The following is a 26,457-nucleotide window of genomic DNA, read 5'->3' as shown; positions in this document are numbered from 1 at the left end:
TAAAAATAATTAGAATTTTGTATTTTTTGTTCATGTTTTTTTCAATTCTTAGAAACTCTCAAAAATACTTAAAAATATTCAAAAAATTTTTTAATTAATCAAAATTTTTTATTTTTAAAATTTTTTCGAAAAACGTTTCAATTATAAAAAATCGAAACATTTATCAGAAATTCTGAAAAAAATTTTTTTAATTCTGACAAATTTTTTTACTAGGGTATATTACGATATCTCAGGAAATCCCTTGGACATCCTCTGGATATCGTTTGAGATATCTACAGGATATCAAATCGGTGGACATTTGTGCATCCCTTGGATATCCCTCGGATATCGCAGACGGTCCACGGATATCCAACGATATTGCGATATCCCAAAATGACATCCCAGGGACATCCCTAGGATAAAGTGTGCTGTGTGGGTTAATTTAACAATATAAAAGAATGTAAAAGGTATAAAATGTCAAAGAATGTAAAAGAATGTAAATTAAATCGTGTCTGACATGTGGAAAAACAAAACGTGTGGCTTACATGAATCCTTGTACGTTGGTAATGGATATAGTCTGACGAATTAATAATTACTTGTATGTTCGCTTTGTGTTGTCTTATGTCAACGTTCGTGTTCGGAAGCACGACCGTATCACTCCATGGACCGCAAAGCAATGATATGTGTGTGAGCGACTTTGTGTTACAAAACCGCTGTTTAAGCTCGACATTGCCGAAAGCCAAAAACAGCGGAGGGAGGAAGGTTTTTATGTAGCCTGTATTATTTGGTCATAGATCGGCGGTAAGTTATTCGTATTTTTTTGTAAGTTTATTGTGTCCTTAAATTTTTTAATGTAAATCATCTCGGCTATCTCCCTCTTTCTGAAATGTTTTTTATTAAGCAGGGTTGCGACTTCCCGCCACCTAAATTCATGATTACGTTTATATTTGTGCCCGCTGACCACCGAGTCATTATCTACGTGTTTTTTAATATCCGCTCGATGTTCTTTAATACGTTTTTCAATATGTCTTTTTGTTTGCCCTATGTATGTGGCATTGCAATCGGCGCAATTAATTTTATAGATCACTTCTGTGCGCTTGTTTTCTTTTAATTCATCTTTGCCTTTCCTTATTAACATGTCCAGTTTTTTGGGCATAGTGTATAGGACTGTGAAATCTTGCTTATTAAGAATGTTACGGATGTGCCTTTTATATACGGGATTGTAACAAAATTTTTTATATTGGACAATGTATTTTCCCTGTCTCGTTGATATGTGTAGTGTTTTCCGTGACATTACCGATGTGCAAACGATTACTGTAATCTCTTAGCCTTTTTTAAATATGTTTATCGATTATGTGTATTGGGAAACAGTTATTAATTAAAATTTTTATAACTATCTCGATGTTTTTATTATGGAACTGTTGATCAGACAGTAAAATAGCATGATCCACTAAATTTATAATCGTGTTGATTTTGTATTTGAGCGAATGGTTTGAGAAAAAATTTATGTATCTGCCTGAGAATGTGTTTTCAATACCAGTTCGTGATTACGTCATTGTTACGTCTGAGAACGGTAGTGTCTAGGAAGTTTAAGCTGTTGTTTTCCTTCAATTCAAACGTGAATCTAAGTCGGGGGTGGTAATTGTTTCTTCGATTCCTCGTAATTAGCTATATCAATTTTCAATCCTTTCTCTTTGGTTATCAGCTGATCTATTGGGAAACTATAAGTGTGTTTATTGTACTCCCTGTAGTAAATTTACAACTCGGGAAAAAAAGTTTATATCTAACTATGTATAATTATATTATATTATATATAATTACATATAATAAGATCAATTTATACATTAATTTATATATAATTATATCAAAATATTTATAACTTTATATCAAATTATGCAACATTATATTTTTGAGTGAATAATTATATATAATTGTATCAAAATATTTATAACCCCATATTGAATTATACAACATTTTATTAAAATTACTTTTCGAGTAAATAAATATATATAATTATATCAAGATATTTATAAACCTATATTGAATTATACAGCATTATGTTAGAATTTTTTTTTGATTAAATAATTATATATAATTATATCAAAATATTTATAATTTCATATCATATTATTTAAAGCTATATTAGAATTTTTTCAATTTAAATTATATACAAATTTATATATAATTGTATCAAATTAGATATACTTATATATATATACTCTTATGTTTGATTAAAATATATATAATAATGTGTTTGCATTAAATTTGCATAAAAATACCATTTTTATATTATAAAATAAGTAATTTTATTTTCATGTATGTATGCGCGCGTACACAGAGTTTATCGTTCACATAATTGAAGCACAGAGATAGCACAGAGATAGCACAGAGATTCAAAAAGAACTCAATAATATGTCATCAATTATGAATTCTTTTGATGCAAAAAGAATTATTTTTGTAAAAAAGATCTCAAAATGAATTCATGATTGGTGACACATAATGGGCGACACACAATTGAATTCTTTTTTAATTCTCTGTGCTATCTGAGAAGATTAATTTCTATTGCATATTACAAATTTTATAATTTATAATATCTTATAATTTCAGACAAATTCTAATAAAAAATTTTTTTTTATTAATAATGTTGATCTATTTTATTGCAAAATTTGAGCAATATTTTTTTATATATGTATAAAATATTTTATATAAGAACGTTTATGTAAATAAATACAGGTATAAATAAATAATTTTCTATTCATAAAAATACATTTTAATTTACCATATTTACCACAAAGATGTGATCCATTAAATGGGACTCATTAAAAATTTGATCTAATTGTATTTAAAAACATATAATTATACCTAATTATGTGTGCATATACACTGAGAAAAGTGTCTAGTATTTGCAATTATAATTGCTATAATTAATTCTGTCTCTTTTTGCTATTGCAAGAAGATCTTTCTCGGGTATATTTTTGTTGTTGTTTGGCATTGGCATTTTCATTTCTCTTTCCACCGGTGCTTCATATTCAAAATCGACTTCGTGTCGGTCTATTAAAAAGTTATGTATTACGGTCGCTGCTGCTATTATAGTATTTCCTAAAGTTGAGTCGGATATATCCAAATACTTTAGCTTTTGAAACTTGCCTTTCAAAAAACCAAATGCTCTTTCAATAATAGATCTAATAGCACTTAATTTAACATTGTAATTATTTTGCTCTCTTGTTAAATAACCGTTATCACGAAACGGTGTCATCAGATTTTTCATTAAAGGGTAAGCAGATTTTCAGCATGATTTAATTGTGTAAACAGTTCACTCTGCCTAAATATCCGAGCATTATGCATTCGTCCAGGCATTTCGATAAAAATATCTATGAAACGTGCCTTATGATCGCATACACCTTGTAGTATAATTGAGTGTATTTTGTTTCTGTTATAAAAATCTATAGGATTGCCTACGGGTGCTTTTATTGAAATGTGACAACCATCGATCACACCGACAACACCAGGAAAACCACGAAAACGTCTTCGAAAGATAATTTCCTCTTTATAACATTTTCTTCTGTCAGGCGTTTATATAATTCGGTACCAGACCAGCTAAAATCGTGACAACTTCTTTAAACACATAGTGATCAGTACTTTTAGGTAATCGAAAACAATCTCCAGCAGCGAGAAAACTTTCCGGTTTAGATAAAATCTAAATCGAAAACAACTTTTTTTCTTAAATCCACAAAATAATTTGGATTTCCAGGAATAGCATGTCCAATTACATTAACAGATCCTAAACAAATTTGATCATAATGCAATTAATTTATACATAATGCAATTAATTATTGATAAATTAAAAAATTTGCTTATACCTCGAATGTTGCACGAGACATTCTAAAATGTTCCTTAAATAAAAATTATGATATTGAGGAATAATAATTTTATAATAATTTCGATTTCTGGCCCTTTCACCGCGTTGCCTTACTTCTAATTCATCAAGCTCTGGTAATGGTTCCATAAGTTTATTAAGAATAAGATATAATGTGTTGATTCAATCGTTTTCGTCGTCATCCATAGCAAATAAAGCAATAATATCCAAATCACTCATATTGCAGATTAATATATAATGTCAAAAATATTTTCTCAACAATTTTTGGTAGTATTTAGAATTTTGCTCAATTTTGCTACTAGTGAGAAATAAGGTTATATTAGAAAAAACAGTGCAAGATCACGTGACATGTTATAGCTTACCGTTCAGCAGACACGGTCTGTATCATAAACCGCTCACTGATCATTCGCTCACTGTTGGAATCTGCTGAACGCGCCCATTAGCTCGACAGACGGACTCAATCAAGACACGTAATTTCTCGTTCTGCTCTTTGCGGACATGAACATGCACTTTTTGTCAATTCTTGTGTCCCTGTCACATTCGTAACCATCTATCGCGCGAAAAGCAAAAGTACAAATTCCCACCATCTATCCCGGGCGATGACGATAATAATGACGACATTTCTTAAAAATTTTACTCTTGACGCGAAACTTTAAATCGTAATATCTTTGCTCATAAGTCACGTAGTGGAAAAATAAAAACACTTTTGTTATATAAATCGGATGCAAGTTATCCATTAAGTTTATTAAGAAATCAATTGATTCAGCCGTTATTGTGATCCGATAATCTACGGAATCTCGCAAACGGCGTCTCGCGTAAATAGAGGCATAGCAATGCCTCGCACGCGTACACTTGGCGCAAGGCACTACCGTGCCTCTTGATATTACAGAATATTATAATACTTCAGTCTGTAATTTCGTGTAATACTTTTATGTAGTTCCTGTAATATAATTTTCTGTAATCCGCTGTAGTTTCTTTCCATAAAAGATATATGCAACAAACAATATTTTTTTCCTAAAAAAAAAAAAAAAAAAAAAAAAATTTTGAAAAAAAAAACCCCGGTTTTTTCTGGTTTTTTTCCAGCGATTTGAAAAAAAACAGCTTTTTTTAAAAATATAGCATTATGTATTATGCAATAATGTCTTATGTCTTACATAATTCTAAATTGTCATGTATATGATAGTTACTTTACATGTTACTTTACATAATTCAAAAATGTCATGTTATGTCATATCATGTTTTTAAATGTCTTTAAATGTCTTTTAATGTCTTTTAATGTTTATAAAATATATATTGTTTTTTTAATTTTACGTTCTTATAGCTGCAATAATACATATTATATATATTAAAAAGTAGAGTACAGGGTGAGCAATTGATGCTCATATGACCCGTATGCATGTGGCACTCATATGAGCATCAATTGAGGATGCATCTGTTTAGCATAAGCAAAATTATCCGTACGACGTGCATGCATCGTACTCGTGCAAGCTCACTTAGTGGATATTTTGTTATCTGGGTATGTACAGAAATATTCAGACGCTTATTTACGCTCATACATGCTTGACAAGTATAATCTATGTTTTGACTTTTCGGTCAAATGAATTTAACTTGTCTTTGTTATATTTATTGTTTCCATTGATTGACACTGAGACACGTAAATCCTAATAAAGTATTTTTTATGGCGTTCTTTTTATATTTTTTTATATTTGTGCTCTTTGTAATTTTAGAATAGTTTCCAAATTTGCTCCACGGACTTTTTAACAATTGTAGCAATTAATTAATCTGTAATCACTTGAAAAGGATCAAATCCCATGGTCAAAATGTCGTAATTATTTAACTTAATAAAGGAATTTAGCCAGTCAGTCGACTATATAGTTGTTTTTTAATTGCAAAATATTTATGTTTCAAATTATATTTGTCTAATCTTTAATAAATATTATTTAAGAATTATATTCTGTCAAAACTGTTGCGTTATGGCAAATCATCTCCCCGTTGAAAAGATACAGTTAAAAATCCATATTTCCATGGATTTTAGATGGTTTTGTATGAATTTCGTATGGTTATCCAGATAAAAAACCATACTAAAAAGATACAGGTCGAAATACATATGATTATATATATGGATAATCATATAGATTTCCACCTGCATCTTTTTAGTATGATTTTCCATCTGGACAACCTATATAGATTTCCTCCCGTGTATCTTTTTAGTATAGCTTTTCACATGGATAACCATAGGCAATCCATACAAAACCATCTAAAATCCATAGCAATCTAATGGATATACATGTGGACAAGCATTTAGATTTCCATCTGGATTTTTTCAACGGGGCTTAGCATAATTTTTGGTGCCATTATTGTGCAATGTTTGCAAAATCTTTTTATCGGGGATCTCATTAAGAAAAATTATCAGTGAGATTATATGGAAGAGACTTAATATGTATTTACTGCATACTATTTGTTGATAAAAGATCATGTGCATTTCCTTTAGATCTCCCAGTCCTCACAAGTGTCTGCTAGAGACGTCGTTTTGTGGAAGCAAGCCGACATTGGCTGATAATTTGATAGAGCCGTTGAAGCCAGAGACCGATGATCTCGAGAAAATACTGCTGAAGCGGGAAGCTGATACTACGAAAGCCTTGATTCCCGAGAGTATTAAAGTGCCTATGGTAGGTGGCAACCTCAAGCCGGATCCGTTAGACAAGCCTAGAAGACGCGGTCGTGAGGAGAGGAAGGAAATTTTTAAACGGGAAGTGGAAATTACTAAAAGATTTCTGGAGAAAGTTAACATAGAGGTTAGTTCTGTCTATTAACCCATTGGCTGTGTAAGAGAATTTTACTCTTTGGGCCAAAAGTGTGTTGAAAAGAAAGTTCATCGGATTATTATGAAACTTGGTACCCTTATGTTTTTTGGGTACCTCTGAATCCGAATATGATGTCAGATTTACAAAATTCAAAATGGCGGGTCTAATATGGCGGATCAAAATTACAAAAAATAGACAAAATTAATATTTTGAAGCGCCACATTGCATCCGCCATTTTTGAATTTTGATTGCATATTCGGATTCAAAGACCCAAAAAACATAAGGATACCAAATTTAATAAAAATCAGACCATTTTTTGTAATTTTGATCCGCCATATTGGATCCGCCACTCTTAATTTTGTACATCTGACTTCGGATTCGTAATCAGCGACCCCAGGAAACCCCGAGTAACAAATTTCAAGCAAATTCAAAAAGTTTTACTTTGTTTTTTCTACGTTGCGGTTATAGTCGTCATACACAGTCAACGGGTTAAATTTCTGTTTTTATTAAAATTTTTATAGATATCAGAGACAGATTTAATTTAATCAATTAGATTTTATATATAATACATACGAGCAGGCACATGAGTGCAAACTCGTGTAGGCAGATGTACAAACGCAAATCTCATACAACAGATATTTAAATAATTTAAATTCTGAAACTAGGCATAGAAAATGTTTTATAAATTAAGATTTTTTTTATTAGAGACAAAGAATTATAATATAATATCATGAAATCGAGTAACTTGACAATGTTTTCCTTTTTTATAAGAATCGTGTGTTCTTTGAAATATTATTAAAATATTATTGAATAAAATGTGTAAATAAATATTTGTTTTTAAATGTAAGACTGTGACATAAGAGTAATGGAGTAAATACAATATACATAGTGCATTCAAAAGTTTCAGGACTGATGCAATAAAAAATCAAATTTTGCAAATAAACAAAATTTTATTTTTTAATGTTTAACATACATTCTTTCTTTCTCTATACATGTTTGGCAGCGCTCGTATAAACTCTGAACAGCCCTGCAAAAGTACTCCTTGGTTAGAATTATCTTTAGAATTGCTGTCACATTTGTTTTAATGGACTCCACATCCTCGAAATCGTTCCCTTTAAGGACAGTTTTTAATTTTGGGAAGAAGAAAAAATCTGTTCGTTATCTGTTACGATGCTGTTAAAAAAATTCAGGTTTACATCAGTCTATTCCACAAAAGTTTGTGCTGCCATAACGCGCTGTTCTGTTTTTTCCGGCGTTAACGAATGCGACACAAATTTTGCACATACTTTTCTTTTATTTAGCACGTCATGCATGTCATGCACGATAATGTCGACATTCCCTATACAATGTGCAACTCCTTTCCTATCAATGCTTAGCCGGCGGTTCTCGGTTAGAAGAGTGCATACACGTTTCACATTATCATACGTTTTGCTCATTGTTGGACGTCCTTCCCCTGCTAGCCAGGCCTGTTAAAATCACATATCGTGAAAGCTTTACACTCTTTACAGCAAGGATTGTTTCAATTTTGACAACAATTTTATGACAAGTAATTGTCTGTTGCTTTGTCTTCTAAAAGTTTCGAGCAAATTTACGGCAAAAGTTTTCATCACACGATACTACAAATAACAGAGAAAGACTTGTACATAAATATTACGTAGAGAAATTACAAGATTTGATCCGACACGATAAAATGCAAAATTTAAGCAAATAACAGAACAAACCTTGCTACACATGACAATAAATTTATGCCAGAAACAGGAAATTTTGTTAGGCACAGATTAACGGCAAATTAGTAGCAAGAACAAAATAAAACTTGCCGAGCACACTTTTGCAACAAAATTGCGACAAGGTGTGTCCGTAAACAGCTTAGTTTTTGCTGGCAAGGCTTGTCGCAAATAGTATGACGCACATTTTATGCAAATAATAGGGTTGCATTGTTGGATTTTAAACTTTATTTCTGAGTGACTTTACTCTACATCTATCTCGAGATGGCGCATTTCTCGTGAAAAAGATTTACCTACTGGATTAATAAAAGGAGCTCGTCAAGAACAGAGAACCAAGTACGACTGCACGATTCACATATGATATTGGACTAATCAGTCCAATATTTCATTTTTGTTGATCTTAATTTCGACAAGATTTGTCCTGTTCTTGCCACAAATTTGCTATCATATTGTGCATGGCAAAGTTCGCCTTGTTTTTGTCACAATTTGCTATCATGCTATGTACAGCAAGGTTTGCTCTATTCTTGTCACAAATTAGCTATCATATTGTGTACAGCAAGGTTTGCCTTGTTCTTGCTGTAAATTTGTTGTTAAGCTTTACTAGAAAATTTTACCCTGTTATTTGCATAAAATATGCGTCATACTATTTACAACAAGCATTGCCAGCAAAAGCTAAGCTTAATGCGGACACACCTTGTCGTAATTTTGCTGCAAAGGTTTGCTCGAATTTGCGGCAAACTTCACGCAAAGTTTGCGTCATTTTGCTAGCTGGGTTCTCTTGGGTCATCTTCGAGCGATTCACGGCCATTAAAACGTGAATTTGAACACCTTGCTAGGACACAGACACTTTTCTCTGTATGCTTTTTTGTGTCATCATTAATGTTTTCTACACGCTTTTCCTATATTTGAAATAAAACATTGCGGCTCTTTATTTCATAATAAAAATCGTGACAAACCAATAAATTTTTAAAAGAAATCTTTAATGCACATAAACTACAAACAAGATGGAGACGCCAAAAATGTGAGAGACTCACAAAGCTTTACAACCAATTTCTCTATTAAAATATAGATGGCGTCACTAGTGCGTCTCTAAAAAATTCAGTTCCGGAACTTTTTGAATGCATTGTGTATTGTATTTTTTCCGCATTGTATGCATATATATGTCTGCGGGAACAGGTACCAATCATCAAAAAATTGAGTGAACAACAAGGATCAATACAGCAACATTATCAACAGCAACAACAGCAGCAATACCAATCAACAAAGATCCAAATTCAAGAGGTTCAGAAACCCGCGACACTCGATTTCAACGACAAAAGGAAGAAACCTCAAAACTTTAAAGAGATTGTGCAGACAACTCCTACGACGAGTAGCCTCACCGGAAGTCCCAAGTTACCGAGACATCAAAAAGTTCGTGATCTTGAAGGTTCACGTACGCCCAGTCCATCATCAGTCTCAAGAAAAAGTAGCTTTGCTTCATTATTCAAGGTATACAAGTGATAACTTATGGAGAATTTTGTGGCTTTTTAGTAACTAAAAAAGAAGAAAAAGATTAGTTATATTTGTTAAAGTTTTAAAAAGAATAGTATATTGTATAACAAGTGCGAGAAGTCGGCTATTGTTCACGAGTGCGAAAAGTGAACGACGAGCCGAAGGCAAATGCAATAACGAACGGAAGCATGCGTAAAACCAGGTATGCATTCATAAGAGTAATGCGGCAAAGTATTATTTCACTGCCATCTATTTGTAGGACAAAAACGATGAAATAATGATTTATTTGTATGAGATAACTGTTCTGAGAAATGGCGATTTTCCGATCGAAAAATGGACGACTTTTCACGCACATGTAACAAAAAAATGAGATACGTTAAGCAATTTTAAAACAATTATTAATTAATTGTGTGAAAACGATTATTAGATAATTTTCATTAATTGTATAAAAAATAATTACCATAATTATCTTTAATACATACTTTTTTAAGGCTTAAAAAGCATTTTATCGTCGTTCAAAGAAATTTGAGAATCTTTATTTAAATTTGACAGATAAATGATAATCTTGCACTTATTTAATATTTGAACGTCTATTATCAGGTTATTGAATTATGTTCTTGTTTTTGTGATTAAACAGGCTAGAACCGAAGGCAGCGTATTAAGCCCGGAATCACCATCATCTAGTTTAAAACCACGACGAAGTCTGACGTCCAAAATAAAGGATACTACAGAAAGCTTGAGGAGTCGTTCAAAGTCACGTGAAAGAGCCTCCGTTGACAAGAGTTTCCTAAAAAAGGATTCAAAGACTAAGGGAATGTTTTCATCTACGTTGAGTTTGTTTAAAAAACGCGAGAGAAAAAAGAGTTACGATGAGGCAATTGCGGCCTCGTGCGACCTTGAAATTGTCAGTGGGGATGAACATCCATCTCTGGAAAGTATTGGTCATGTAGAATTTACATTTAATACAGAAAAGGAAAGAAATCGTCAGGAAGATTTCATCTTCATTAGTTTGCATGCTGATGACAGAAACTATGAGGAAGCATTGCCATCGGAGAGCGTCTCGATACCGTTAGAAACACCGACAAAACTGCTGGACGAGTACGAATCCGAAGGGCCACATACGGGTAGCATAATCACAGAGGTGTCAATCGAGCATCATCCGATACCATCGTCATCAATCGCTAAAATTAAAGCTGAAGCACAAATAGAGACTCAAATTGCGTTAAGAGGTTTAGCCGACATCAAAGATAATCAGCTTCCGCAAAGGGTGTCAAAAGATTCGCATGTATTAAAAGGTCCGACAAGGGATTCAAAGATTAATGCGCAAGATAATGAAATAGTTGAAACGCCGACACCAGTCAAATCATCGATTATAGTAAAACCAGATATTAAAATAGAAGTTAAGTCGTCAGACTTGCGAATATCATCTAGTGGTTCATCGAGAGAATCTAGTAGCAAAAGATCGGATATAACGAAGCCGAAAAGAAAAAGCAAAGAGAACCTGCAGCAACAGCAGCCAGAACTATCAGAAAAAATAAATGATGTCCAAGAAACTAAAAGACTCGATCTTCTTGATGACAAGATCAGCAAGATGGGACAAGAAAATTTAGTAAAAACACCTAGTGTGATATCCGATTTGGATCATAACAGTTCCGAATCTGAAAGAGATTCAGAGATTGAGTTTATTCGCAATAAAGTTGAGAAACTGGCTGAAGAGCTGCCGGATGAACGAAAAGGTCTCTTCTATGAAGAGAGCTTTGAGGAAGATCTTCCGTACATACCGACAACTTTACCATTGGAAAAGAGTGTCGCTGTACCTATTCTGCCGGTTAAACAGCGACTTCAGGAAGTAAGGTAATTATTAAATTCTCAAATCAAATGAAAAATTCCAATAAAAGTCTTGAAGTCTCACAAACGGTATACACGTGATACACAAAAATTATATATAAGATAAAGTTTATTCAATAAAATTAGTAATTATACTTTACAATTTAATATTAGTATTAAATATTAATTACACATTAATATTTTAAATTATATATAGAGATTAATAATATAATTTTTAAATAATTTTTAATTTACATATATGGCTCGTATCATATTAATTCTTAACAGAACGATCCCCATCGAGAGACCGCGCTCAACAACACCAATAAACCCGACTCTGTTGGACGAATTTGTAATGCAGACATCATCGGATGAGCGGCGCGTGGAGCGGATGAAGATTTCTCTACCGCGAGAGGATAGCTTCAAACTCAAGAGCCCGCGTCGACAATACGCCAGTACAGCAAATACATTCATAGAGTTTGCGGGCAAGGTGCCGCCGGATGGCAGTCGCAAAGGTGCTAGCCAAGGAAAATCACCAAGTCCACCTCCACTGCCACCGAGAGTATCAGCAGCAGCAGGGACAACAACACTAGCGACAACAGCATCAGCAGCAGGAGCAGCAACAACAGCAGCAGCAGCGCGGCTAAGCAACTGGATCAATTTTGAAGAGATACCTGAAAAGCGAAAGGCACCGAAACGGATACAGACGATACCGCGGCCAGAAGATGAGATCACAAAGACTATCAGCGGTAGTTACAGCTATGTGCAACCGGAAGAGTGCAAGTGCGAATGTCACGAGGAGTCTAGGCGGGTGTCCATGCGGGAGGCAGCGGCGGTGACAGTGGCGGCGACAGTGGCTATCGCCGCCACTGTTACTACTGCTGCCACTGCCACTACCACTGCCACTGGCACCAACACCAGAACCTCCTCTTGTAGCAGCAATGGCGAGCGAGCGTGCAATGGCGAAAACTGTACAGCGACCACCGGCGGCGGTAATTCGGTCGACCGCGCCAGTATCGTCAGGTAAACTAATCCGGCTACCGATTGTCAAACCGAGCTAATCACGTGTCCGGCCTGGGACGATCCGCGAAGGCGCTAGTGACGAGTAGAAATTTGTTTTTGTACTTTCAGTGACAGCTCATTGGAGTACTCGCTGAGCATTGACGATAGCCAGAGCACGCAGGTGCTTCTCGGCAATTCGACGAAACCCTTTGCAATGGATCTCGACGTGCGTTCCAACAGGTCGAGTATCATATCGCAGGAGGAAAATGACGAAAATCAGCATCAATAATATAATAATAATAATAATAATAATAATAATAATAATAATAATAATAATAATAATAATAATTATTATTATTATTATTATTATTATTATTATTATTATTATTGTTATTATTATTATACTCGTATAGAGCGCACTTACGCCTTAGGATCTTTGGATTTTCCTTTTCTTTAATTGGAAAGATGAATCCGAGTTCCTCCGATATACAAGTCAACTTGACTTGATTCTAAAAGAAAAGTTCTTTTTTTACGAGAAAAATTTCTAGAAAGATCAATTTGAATAAAATCAGAATTGATCTTACATTTTTTGATAGGTCATAGCGGGAGCACGATAAAACTTCCGATATTCGCTTGCATCTTCGAAATCGAATTTCGTGATGCCTTTCGTCTTGAACGCGATTTACTTCTGTACGATATCACTGTACATCAATCAGATCATTTTTGCACCGCATCGGATTGACACACTTTTGCATTATATTTTTGTGATATTGCATTGTTACATATTGCTTCGTTTCTTTTTCTTGTAGTCGATTTAGTTGAAGAAAAGTGTTTGTTATTCCGATTTTCTAATCGAAGAGCTTATTTCTTTATACTATCTCGAGTCCGATATATGTAAGAAAAAGAAATGGAGTGTTACGTGTTGTACAACAAATTTCTTTTCAAGTATAAATTTCGTAGTCTTTGGACGACAAAATCGCGGTTAAACAACTTCCTCTTATTTTACGAGTTTAAGAGTTTATCACACACATACTTTATCAGAAGCAGAGACCTAGAAGCACCCGAGGATGGTGGTTCGCTAATGTTTCTACTAATTTTTACCATTATACATTAGTCAAAAGTTTTCGCTCGACAAGAGGGACTCGCCGCGAAATTTGTCGATAAAACATTCGGGCGTTGCTCGTATTTTGCGCTCTCTTCTTGAAAGTTCTGGAAGGAAAATTGTAAAAGTTGTAGAATATACATATTATTTTATCAACTATTACGTACTTGCACGGACATTAAAGTGAGAACTCGCAATGTTCGAGCGAGCTTTCGAAGCTTTATATTATATAGATAAGCATAAATTTATAGACATGTATATTTCCGTGGACACGTTAATCTTGTACCGACGTTAAGAAGTTTATTCAATGTTGAGCCGGAGAAACCGGTATTAAACGATCATTTACTGATCGATTGTTTTTCAAACTTGTACAATAGCATTTACAGTTAGACAATTTTACGGTGACCGTAACGTAATATAATAGCATTGAACATTTTATTGTAAACATAATATTTCTCTTATTATCACAGTAAAATCGCAGACGATCACTGTAATGGTCTTTCATACACAGCGACGGGTTCGCGGACGGCCACTATAGTGCCGTCATGTATAGTTTCGGAGCGAAAGGGTTAAATAGCACTTATATGGATTTTTTCAACTATCGCTGTATTTTATAGAGTGCTCCTCATTACGCCAGCGACTTTTCTACTCGCCATGATCTCTTTTTGCATCTTCGTTTTTAGATTTGGCCTGACGAGCCATCATTTACGCGAACGTGCTAATTTCGAAGTGCGTGATTCTTTATTATTCTCCCTTGATCGGAAACTTTAGGGAGTTGAGACAAAATGCACTTATTAATCGTACGCATTTTATAAGTCAAGCTCTTGTACGATAGAGAAAGAGAAAGAGAGAGAGAGAGAGAGAGAGAGAGAGAGAGAGAGAGAGAGAGAGAGAGAGAATGAGAGAGAATGAGAGAGAATTCTATATCTACCTCTTCAAAAAAAAAAAAAAGAAAAACAAAAAATGTACCAAGGCTAACTTAATGTCTGTGGAGGATTAATTGTTTTATCTGCGTTTAAAAAATCAGCTCGATAACGCGATTAATAACGATTTGATCTCTTTTCTTGCGACAAGTTTTATTGTTTTGATGAAGAATAAAAAAAAAGCGTACGCGTAGTATAAAAAATTTGTCAAATAAATATCAAAATATCTATAGAATATATCAAGATAATTGTGATATCGGTAAAAAAAACGCAATCTTAATGGGCTATTTCTTAATGGGCCAATGGATCGAAGGTCCATAAAATACATAATTAAAAGTATTAATTTTTTAAGAGTAATATTTATCGTTCAATATTTGTATGTGGATATACAGTGGCTAAAATTTTTTTACATAGCGCTTACAAGTAGAACGGACCAAATTGAGTAGAAAAGTCCTGTATTATTTTGCACTTTTCGCAATATAACGAGTTATTAATTTTTTAAAAATAGCCGATTTGCCCAGCCCACCGCCAAATGGTAGAGGACTTTTCTACTCAGTTTGGTCCATTCTACCTCTATGCAAGCGCTATATAAAAAAATTCAGCCGCCCTGTATATGGTCGTCTTGTAATGCGTCATTGACATTCATACTAATGTAAAAGACACAACTTGTTTACGTCTATAACAATTTGTCTATAAGTAACACCTCAGGTGAAGTCAGTCGAACAATATAGCATTTTCATGCATTTTCCAAAAATACTTTTTGACATGTTGAAATGACGAGTTTTAGTGTACAATAAAAGCATCGATGAAAATAAAATTTTATTTTTTAGAATTAATTTTTTATAATTTTTAAAAAATTAATATAAATTCTTTAATTTCGGTTTAATTTCTCAATCCTTTTCTCTTTATACATTAGTAAGAAAGAATAATTTCTCATTTTTCAAGTAAATATGTATTCTAAAAAGAGAATGTATTACAAAAAATTATTGTTTTATTTATTTTATTCCGTTGTTTACTCGATTGTTGCAATTAATCTATAATTTAGAAGAGAAAAAAATAGGATAATTATTTAGATTATGGGATATCGTGTTTGACCTTAATCTTGATATATGTCAGGGATGGGAAGTTAGTAGTGTACACACACACACACACACACACACACACACACACACGCACACGCACACGCACACGCACACGCACACGCACACGCACACGCACACGCACACGCACACGCACACGCACACGCACACGCACACGCACACGCACACGCACACGCACACGCACACGCACACGCACACGCACACGCACACGCACACGCACACGCACACGCACACGCACACGCACACGCACACGCACACGCACACGCACACGCACACGCACACGCACACGCACACGCACACGCACACGCACACGCACACCACACACACACACACACACACACACACACACACACACACACACACACACACACACACACACACACACACACACACACACACACACACACACACACACACACACCCTTACTCGTTACTGAGTTAAAAAAGTAACCCGTTACCGTTACTCGTTTGATTCTCAAAAGTAACTCGTTACCGTTACCGTCATTTAAAAAGTAATGATTCGTTACTTTTTCTGTTACCTTTTTAATGCTAAAACGAGATTAAATGAAAATTTTGTAAAATATTTTTTTATTTAAAATATTAACGTAAGCAACATATTTTTTAAACACAGTTTTAAAATACTTAAAATGTAAATAAAAATATTTTTCAATCTATATTTATAAATTTAACTAATTAAATTTATAAATATAGACAAATTTAGATTTTTACTCTTGATATAATTTTATTAAACTTACAATTGTTTTCTTAAAATTTATAAAATTACAAGGATTATTTGGATTAGGATATAGCATTATCAATTATTCTATTATACAAAATATAAATTCATTATATTTTATTGGTAATTTTTATTAATTTTGGTAAATGTTTAGAATAAGTACCGGTGCGAAAAATCAATTTTTTTCAATACCAATCAACAAAACTACTATAGAAATGGAATATAGAAATGTTTTTAGGGAGGAGCAATTTGATTTTCATAGCAAAAACCATGAAAAAACCGTAAACATTATGGTTTTTTCCATTTATTTCCGTAAATAATGGAAATTTCGAAAAATACTTCAAATAAAAGTTGTAAATCTTATTGAAATACACATTTTATGTCTTATTGATTTTTGCCATAAAGATATTTTTGAGAAGGACGACGTTAAATGTTTAAAACTTCATATAACTCATTTGAAACAATTTGAGTTTTATTAGTTAATTTTATTAACTAATACTGGAAGGGGGTATGAAGAAGGACGAAGCGCTGCCAAAACGTTTTTTGTAGCATTATGTTTTTGATTTTCCATGCGAAGTGAGGTCCACTCATACCTCCCCCCTCCCCCCCTTAGTTACAGAGTGAAACGACGTCCACGCTTGTACTGTACCACATGGGTTTGCAACTTCAGATTTGAAATTGTGACTAAATAGCGACTAAAATTGGTTGGATTAGAGTTAGGAAAAAATGAGAAGAGGATGTAGGGGGAAGGGCAGAGCCCATGCTTTCTCTGCACCACATGAATTTGCAAACATGCAATAAATTTGCAATAAATTTATTGAACATTATTCATTAAATCATTATTTAAAAAATGGCAAAAACGAAAAAATGTATGAATGTGATCGCAGTGATTGGGAAAAGTACGTCTAAACAAAAATTCGTGATTTGTATGTTTGCAAATCCATGTGATGCAGAGAATGCATGAGCTCCGCCCCTCTCCCTTCACCCCCTTCCTGTTCTTTTCTAATTATAATCCAACTAATTTTAGTCGCTGTTTAGCCACAATTTCAAATCTGAAGTCGCAAACTCATGTGGTACAGTACAAGCGTGGACGTCGTTTCGCTCTAAAAATCAAATTTCCCCTCCCTAAAAACACTTCTACATTCCATTTCTATAGTAGTTTTGTTGATTGAAAAAAATTGATTTTTCGCACGGGTACCTATTCTAGACATTTACCTTAATTTTTAAAAGTTGATATTCCATTATATCATTGTTTAGATTATCTCTACAAGGTAATAAAACAGTTTTATCAATACTAAACATTCTCTCAACAGCTGCGCTGCTTAGTAAAGTTGCATTGAATTTAATAAATAGCTTTTTAGTTTTGGGCAGTCTTGCAATAAACTTAAAAGATATTTATAAAGTTTGTTTATAAGAGCTACAATTCTGTAATTGGGCGCATTCTGCAGACGGAGCCAATCAGTGAGCGCTCAGTGATTCTCTAATATAATTAGTTTTTGGCTTTAGTTTTTCGTTGGATTTAGAAGCAGAAACCAATCATAGTAAAGAATTACTGAGCGCTCACTGATCCGCTCCGTCTACTGAACGCGTCCATTGATTCATGATTATATCTTAAAACTGTTTTTATAAGATGATTTTAACTGTGAATATCGGTTGAATAAAGATTGAAAATGTAAAAATTATGATATGTTATAAGTAAAAAATTCAAACTATAAAAAGTAACGATAAAATTAACTGTTAAATTTGTTACCGTTACTAAGAAAATATAACTACGTTACCGTAACAGGTACAGAAAAAAGATGACGCCAATACCAAAAAAATTACTGTAACGGTAGCGGCATTACAAGTAACGCGTTATTTTCCAACCCTGTATATATTATACAGAGGGTAACTGATCAACTTTTCTTTAGATTTATAAACTATAGATTAATTTAATATATGTATAATTTTTGAGATAAATTTACATACAAGTTGAACGTATTAATTTCCATTTAAATTAATGAACATTTTCATAATTTTAATCTTGATAGATATTATTGAGGTTAAAATTCTGAGTAACCTATAAAAAGTCTTAGTCCGTCTTCATTGTTTGTTAAAAAGTTCAAGTTTTTAATAAATAATGTTTAAGAAATATAGCAATTTAGTCTAAATTTGTACTGTTCTGCATAGCTTTTCGACTTTCCATGTGAAACGAGATACATCCCACTGTTGCGTAAGATCTAAAACTACGTTAATAATTGTCCTGTTTCACATGTGGATAAGTACTTTTTTATATGAATATATCTCATCAAAACAATACGAGATCATTAGTTAGTTTATAAAGAAGTGTCGATCGATATCTTCACTTGTGTATATAACATATATCAAAGTTAAGGTCGTTAGCGCGATGTCTTCTAATGTAAATAATTATAAAAATGTTCGTATGTGTGTGTATGTATATGTAATGTATATATATATATATATATATATATATATATATATATATATATATACATTGGCGCAAAAAAACGAGACAAAAATTTTGACCGATTTTTAGGCAATCTTCAAAGTGATGCAAGTTTGCGAAAAATTATCCAAATTACATGTACTTTTTTTTTAATTAAAGGGCAAAGACTCTACTTTGAGAATCCCTAGGCGAAAGTTTAATTTGTTAAGTGCGAACCTTTTGTATCGCATGAAAACCAAACATGTTTTTTTTAATAAAAAAAAAAATAAAAGTTTGTTATTATTTTTCACAAGTTTCTCGTTAAAATCTGGCTAATATTAATCCAGATTCTCAAAGTTTATTTTTTTCTAAGCAATTAAAAAAAATACATATCTATACAATGTTTTTTGTTGATTGCACACGAGTTTGAAATTTGCACTGCATTTTAGGGCATTTTAGGGAATAAATACGATATTTTTTGAATATCAGGAACTTTGAGTATCAATATGATATTGCACATTGATTTTATTCATGTTTAACTTAATCATACCGCCGTCATCAAAATGACCCGATGTGCACCACGTGGAGAATGACGGTCGGATTTTGTACATTCTCTACGTCTACGTGGTGCACATCGGGTTACTTTGATGACGGCGGTATGATTAAGTTAAACACGAATAAAATCAATGTGCAATATCATATTGATACTCAAAATTCATGATATTCAAAAAATACCGTATTTATTCGCTAAAATACCCTAAAATGCAGTGCAAATTTCAAACTCGTGTGCAATCAACAAAAAACATCGTATCGATATATATTTTTATTAAATTACTTAGAAAAGAATGAACTTTAAAAATCTGGATTAATATTAGCCAGATTTTAACGAGAAACTTGTGAAAAATAATAACAAACTTTTACTTTTTTCAATTAAAAAAAACATATTTGGTTTTTATGCGATACAAAAGGTTTGCACTTAACAAATTAAACTTTCGCCTAGGGATTCTCAAAGTAGAGCCTTTGCCCTTTAATTTAAATAAAGTACATATAATTTGGATGATTTTTCGCAAAGTTGCATCACTTTGAAGATTGCCTAAAAATCGGTCAAAATTTTTGTTTCGTTTTTTTTGCGCCAGTATATATATATATATATATATATATATATATATGTACATATATATACACACACACATACAAGTTTTTTTGAAATAATTATTTAGATTAGGGGACATTGCGATAATGACTTTAATTTTGGTATATGTTACATATATATGGGACTGTCCCGATTGCACACATAAACGATCGGACACAGTCCCAATTGGACACGGTCCCGATTGCGCACCGCCCTGATCGGACACAACCCAGGAGGAAATGGCAGGTCGGATAGACATTGAATCGATGTTTTTTAGATGTATCTAATTAACGTCTAATTTAATGTCTATGCAGACGTTCTTTGAATTTCGACGCTATCTAGATGTTAATATCGACGTCTATAAAACATCTAATAGTTATCTACTGGATATAATGGCCGCATTCGGTATTACAACTGCTCAGTATTTTGATTGGAGTGTTATATTAATTACTTTTAAAACGACAGATGTAGGAGAATAATTTTTTATTTTACATAACTTTTTTATCTGTACACTGCGCGTCAACAATTCATTCCAATTAAATTCAAATACAATGTCAATAGATTAAATTACAAGAAATATTAAATTTTTAAATCTGTTTTTGATTTAGCAATTAATATAGGTAAAAAAATGTATTTACAAATAGGACATTAGAAAAAGTATTGTAATATTCTAGCTATCATATTTAATAATATGTAGGAAAAATCAAATAACTATTATTCTAATTATAGTACGTATTATACAATTAAATTAGTATATGTATAATAATTATATAATTTGTATAATTTTCACATTTATTACTATCTTAAAATTATATAAAATTATATTTGAATTAAAAAAAACAAACAACACAGTAAACATCTTGTAAGCAAAATATTAGCGTGCATTATATTAATAACACAGATTTCCTTAAAAGTGGCTTGTAAATTATTTAATTCGTTATTTCAGCAATACGATTTGTTAGAGTTTGCTCATAAAATTTGGCAGCAAATTAACAATAGGAATCGAATTGAATTTGCGTGCGCGGACAGTCTGATACCGCCCGAGTGGGAAAATAATATTTAAAAAACATTTTAAATAATATTTAAAAAATATTAAAAAAAACATTTTCTTAAAGGTTAAATGTTAAATTAAATGTTAAAAATAAAGAGATAAGTTTACTTTTTCATTAAAGAAACGTTTATTTAAGCATTAAAATAATTATTTAATGTTTTTTAAAAGTCAAAATAAATTTTAATAGTAAATGAATATTTTTTTAATGAATATTTTGGAGATTAATTATATTAACAAGAAATGTTAAAAAAATGTTCGAAAAAGATGTTCGAAAATGTTCGATAGCATATTTGAATTTACCGATAAAACAGGTTCAAATTTTTAAATATTTTATTATTTTTTAATATATTATATTATTTTATTAAGTATGAATTTTATTTAACAATATTAATAATAAATAATAATGAAGGAAAATTAATTTATTAAGTATTTTATTGTAAATATGTAATTTAATTATTTTATAATTAAGGGAAACAGTTATTGTATTACATAATTCTAATACACTAATGGAAATTTTAATTATGTTATTAATTATAAATACAAATACGTAACTTAGGATATTTAACGGATGAACAGCAGAATGTGAATGCTGTTTAACATCAATCAAATACGTGTGCTTTCAAATTACATTCAATATAGACAAAGGAAATGTTATCGGCTAACAGCCGCTACTTACATACAATGTAATAAATACTTTCGGCTAAAAACCGCTATATTCTTATGATATTATTCCAGACAATTATGAATATCTTAATATATTTTCTTGAAATAGTACCCAAAGTATTGGCAAGGATGTCCTTGAGTTTATACAGATTATAGGTTAATTAGAAGGGATACGTTCTTCTTACACGCTCCATGAGCATTCCCCGAGCCAGATCTCATGTCGGTTATTAATATTTTTAGTTATAATATTTATCATATCATATCATTCTTCAATTTATTCACTCATTTATTCATTCTTTTTTTAGTTTGAGAGAGATTTTATAAAGAAAATGAAACATATATAGTTGCAACACATATATCGGTACACCCTCTATCTCCATTTCATGGAGCCGCGTAAATGCTATCTACGTCTAATTGACGTCGATCTGATTTAATATTTCTACCTGGGAAAGCTGTAGGCGCCATTGACGTCTGATCAATGTCGATTCGACTTGCCATTTTTCCCGTGTCCAATCGGGACTGTGTCCGATTGGGAAATACTACTGTGTCTGATCGTTTATGTGCATAATCGGGCTTCATTCATGTTATATACACAAATGAAGATATCAATCAACTTTTCTTTATAAACTAAGCAATGGTCCCGTATAGTTTTGATGAGATATAGTAAAAAAAAAAGTAATTATTTACATTTGAAGCAGGACAATTATTGACGTAGTTTTGGATGAGAGATTGATTGATTAATATTTATTTAGCTTTCATAACTATTATTTTTAAATACATTAAGTATTTAAAAGTACTTAAAAATTACCTTAATACTAATTAACAACTAAAAAATATTTTTTTATGTATCTTTTAAACTGTTCCATCCTCTCGCTGCTCCTAATTTCTAGTGATAAATCACTATTCATTTTTATGCCCTCATAGAACATACTTTTTTGCGCTCTTCTCGTTCGCCAAAATTGAACCGCAATATTACCACTTGTCGTATCAGCCTTCCACTTACATCACCTACTCTATCTGTATCTTATTTTTAAAATAATCAGGTAATAGTCCTTTCATCACTTTAAACACAAATATACACGTACATAATACAACTCTGTCTTATTGACATAAAACGCAACGCTTGCAACATACATTCAACTTTGGTTTCTCGCTTACATTGTAACATTACCAGCATGGCTTGATTCTGCGCTATTTGAGAGAGAGAGAGAGAGAGAGAGAGAGAGAGAGAGAGAGAGAGAGAGAGAGAGAGAGAGAGAGAGAGAGAGAGAGAGAGAGAGAGAGAGAGAGAGAGAGAGAGAGAGAGAGTGTGTGTGTGTGTGTGTGTGTGTGTGTGTGTGTGTGTGTGTGTGTGTGTGTGTGTGTGTGTGAGAGAGTCCTAGTGCCATTAAGATAAAGATCATTTAGATAAAGGCGGGCATTATGGCCAGGCGGATAATATGGCCACAATACCCGTAAATATTCTAAACATGGATAAACGTCGATAATGTATAAAAACTAATTATTGTAGCTTTCTTGAAGTTTGGTAACAAGAACCTCTCTATTTTATTGTTATTTGTGGTTTGGTGCTTCATTGTTCTCCATAATCATTAAAATATACACATCAAAGTCAGACATCGCACTTACAACTAAATAAGATTTTCAAATTAAAACAAAATAATTTTGGCTTTTCTCATTACACATTTCAAAAGCTGAATCTTGGCTATATTTTTATAATAAATTTATTATGTTTTGCCCATTATTTTTGTAATTATAATGCACATTATTAAATGTATGCTCGGCGGCTAATATGGCCAGCGAGTGCAACGAGAGAGCAGGGAGTACAACGGAGTTTAGAGTATTACGTTAGAGAATGACAATAACAGCGAAGCAAGAAAATAATGATTGTGAGAGCACGACAGCATTACGTGTTGTGTTACCGTTTTATGTAATTTCCTTATAGTTAGCGGGTGCACAGATTTAACATTCCGATTAAATGTTTATTTTTCAATGTTTTTTTATTAAATGTTTATTTTTCAAATGTGTATGTTTCAAATGTTTAAATATTTATGTTCTGTACGATTAAAATTACCTTTGCAAAATAGTTTTGTACACTTTTCTATTAGTTGGCCATATTACCCACTCCACGTTTAATATGGCCAAAACGCATCCTTTAGATTCTTTTTTTTTTTCTTCGAATATGGATAGATTTTAATTGATCAAGACATTTTGTCATCAAAGCTTATTAAATACACTAGAATTTCAGAAAGTTACGAAATAAAAAAACCAGTGGTTTGAAAATGACCTCAAATAAAAACTATGGCTATAATGCCCGTCTTTACCCTATGCGCGTAACGACAGAGTGAATTTACACAACATTAAAGAAAAATTCACATATGCGTTTACGATTAAAATAATAATTCCTTTTTGCACGATGATATTGTTCTTTTTCCCTTTTTAGTTTCATAAATGATATGTAACGTCTCTCGTCAAAACGATTATACTTGAATATTTGAATAAGTTCCCGGGAAAAATGTTTCATATGAAAACATAAATATATATGAAATATGTTTACATAGTTTTTTTTTTGTAAAATTTCTGTTTGATATAAAAAAATAATAGTTATACTGAAAAAACAGAAACTAATAAAAAAAATTTTTTTTTATTGTTTCTTTTGAAAAGCTAGATATGAAATGCGAGAAAAAATTATTCATATAATTATATATATGATTCATGACATAAATCATTAATATTATATATGATTACACATATATAGACCTTTTTTTTTTTAACTTTTCATACTTAGCTTTTTTAAAAGAAGCAATGCGAAAATTACTTTTTTAATTAGTTTCTGTTTTTTTAGTATAACTATTATTTTTTATATCAAACAGAAATTTTACAAAAAAAGTAAAATATATGGTATAAACATATATAGACGCATTATATACTGAGTAACAAAATTAACGCAACAAAAATTTTTACTAAAATTTCACTCAACTCAAATAATCGTAACTTCGCGAAAACTTATCGTATTGGAAAGTTCTTTTTTTTATTTTAAAGCTTGAAATCTCTATTTTAAAAAGCATTTGTCAGATTTTGATCCTTTTCTTTTTCCTTTTCGGCATCTGTTCAAAAGTAAGAATGTGTTTTGTCTTCAAAAATTTTCATACTTTGACGTGCTCCATGGGGTGTAGTGAATTTTTCTCGTAAATTTTATAAAAATTATCGTAAAATATAAACTTTTCCCTACAAATTAAAAGAAAATTGAAGTCTGTACAATTTTTTTTTGGCGGAGCTATCAAGATTTTAAGAAAAAATGATCATTTTGACTTTTATTGCTTGTTACTCGTGAACTGATCAATGTACAGCGCTCAGCAAAAAAGCATTTTAAAGCTGAAAGTTTACACTTTTGAATGCTATTATTAATTTTTTCATAAATTTATTTTTTCTAACAACAAATCGCGTTCAAAGATTACGTAAAAAATCGCATATTTTACGGTTTTCATTTAGTTCAATGTACTGTCGTGAAGAAAGATCCAATTACATCGCTAAAGCAAAGTTTTATAATACGATTACTTCCCAGTAATAAACACAACGTTCTTTGATCAATTACTGCTTTTAAACGTTCTTATATGTTTATGCACCTCTCAACAATTTTCTGTGGAATTTTGTACCAAATTTGCCTAAGCGCTTTTCCCAATTTATCAATTAACATTTGAAAGTGCAAATTTGAATTTGTTAGTGTTTTCAATTTTCCATTGTTTTTTTGCGGAGCGCTGTAAGTTGATCTATTCACGAGTAATAAGCGATGAAAATCAAAATGACCATTTTTTCTTAAAATCTTATTAACTCCGCCAAAAAATCATATTTTGCGATAATTTTTATAAAATTTACGAGAAAAATTCACTGCATTCCGCGTCAAAGTATGAAAATTTTTGAAGACAAAACACATTCTTACTTTTGAAGAGATGCCGAAAAGGGAAAAGGAGAGAATCAAAATGATCTGACAAATGCTCTTTAAAGTAGAGACTTTAATCTTTAAAATGAAAAAAAGAACTTTCCAATACGATAAGTTTTTGCGAAGTTACGATTATTTAAAGTTGAATGAAATTTTGGTAAAAATTTGTGTTGCGTTAATTTTGTTGCTCAGTGTATATATATTTATATATTTTTATATAAAATTGTTTTTCCCGATTTGTACTCAATAACTAAGTTCTTTTGTGATATTGTCCTTTTAGCTATAAGGAAAAGGGAGACAGAAAGTGAAAAGATTAATTATTAAGCAACAGATACCATTTGTCGCTTGTCTATCATGTCGAAATATTTGATTAAAGATTGACAATATTGTATCGTTTAAAGATATTAGCATTCACTGACAGCTACAATGATAAAAGTTAATCTTTTTTAAAGCTACGTATTTTTTTTATTTATCAAAATTTTAATAGGACAGATGTTATTATGTTTTACAAATACCTTAAATAGAAGCTATAGATGTATCGATTGACAATTTGTTGTAAAACGCTTTATTGTTATTTGTATCAAATTATATACTTGATATGATAGAGATTACATATTGGAATTGAATCGACTTTCCACTCTACTTCCATTTTATTTTTATTTTCTTCCGTCCTTTGGTCTCCTT

The 26,457-nt window shown here is 31.8% G+C and overlaps 1 protein-coding gene and 1 long non-coding RNA gene across 15 annotated transcripts in view; one reads left to right on the top strand and one right to left on the bottom strand.

Moving 5' to 3' along the window:
• The window catches only part of LOC118644882, an 85,832-nt gene extending 79,491 nt beyond the window's left edge, over positions 1 to 6,341 (bottom strand). Inside the window, exon 1 of the long non-coding RNA XR_004962667.1 lies at positions 4,219 to 6,341. This is a non-coding gene — a long non-coding RNA (uncharacterized LOC118644882). The remainder of the gene's footprint in view (positions 1 to 4,218) is intronic.
• The window catches only part of LOC105839869, a 130,991-nt gene that overhangs the window by 93,736 nt on the left and 10,798 nt on the right, over positions 1 to 26,457 (top strand). For 11 of the 14 annotated variants that reach the window (XM_036284608.1, XM_028190421.2, XM_028190412.2 and 8 more), the window contains 5 exons: positions 6,348 to 6,651; positions 9,561 to 9,872; positions 10,513 to 11,729; positions 11,991 to 12,725; positions 12,834 to 14,941. In XM_036284608.1, coding sequence (XP_036140501.1) covers positions 6,348 to 6,651; positions 9,561 to 9,872; positions 10,513 to 11,729; positions 11,991 to 12,725; positions 12,834 to 12,993 — 2,728 coding nt within the window. In that variant the 3' untranslated portion in view covers positions 12,994 to 14,941. Of the gene's footprint in view, positions 1 to 6,347; positions 6,652 to 9,560; positions 9,873 to 10,512; positions 11,730 to 11,990; positions 12,726 to 12,811; positions 14,942 to 26,457 lie in introns of those variants that run through there. The other 3 variants (XM_036284609.1, XM_028190419.2, XM_028190420.2) reach the window with 3 other exon arrangements.

The sequence above is a fragment of the Monomorium pharaonis genome, chromosome 3 (genome assembly GCF_013373865.1).
Source record: "Monomorium pharaonis isolate MP-MQ-018 chromosome 3, ASM1337386v2, whole genome shotgun sequence".
NCBI classification, from domain to species: domain Eukaryota; kingdom Metazoa; phylum Arthropoda; class Insecta; order Hymenoptera; family Formicidae; genus Monomorium; species Monomorium pharaonis.
Note: the sequence above shows the minus strand (reverse complement) of the source record. Positions and strands in the feature narration are given on the sequence as shown.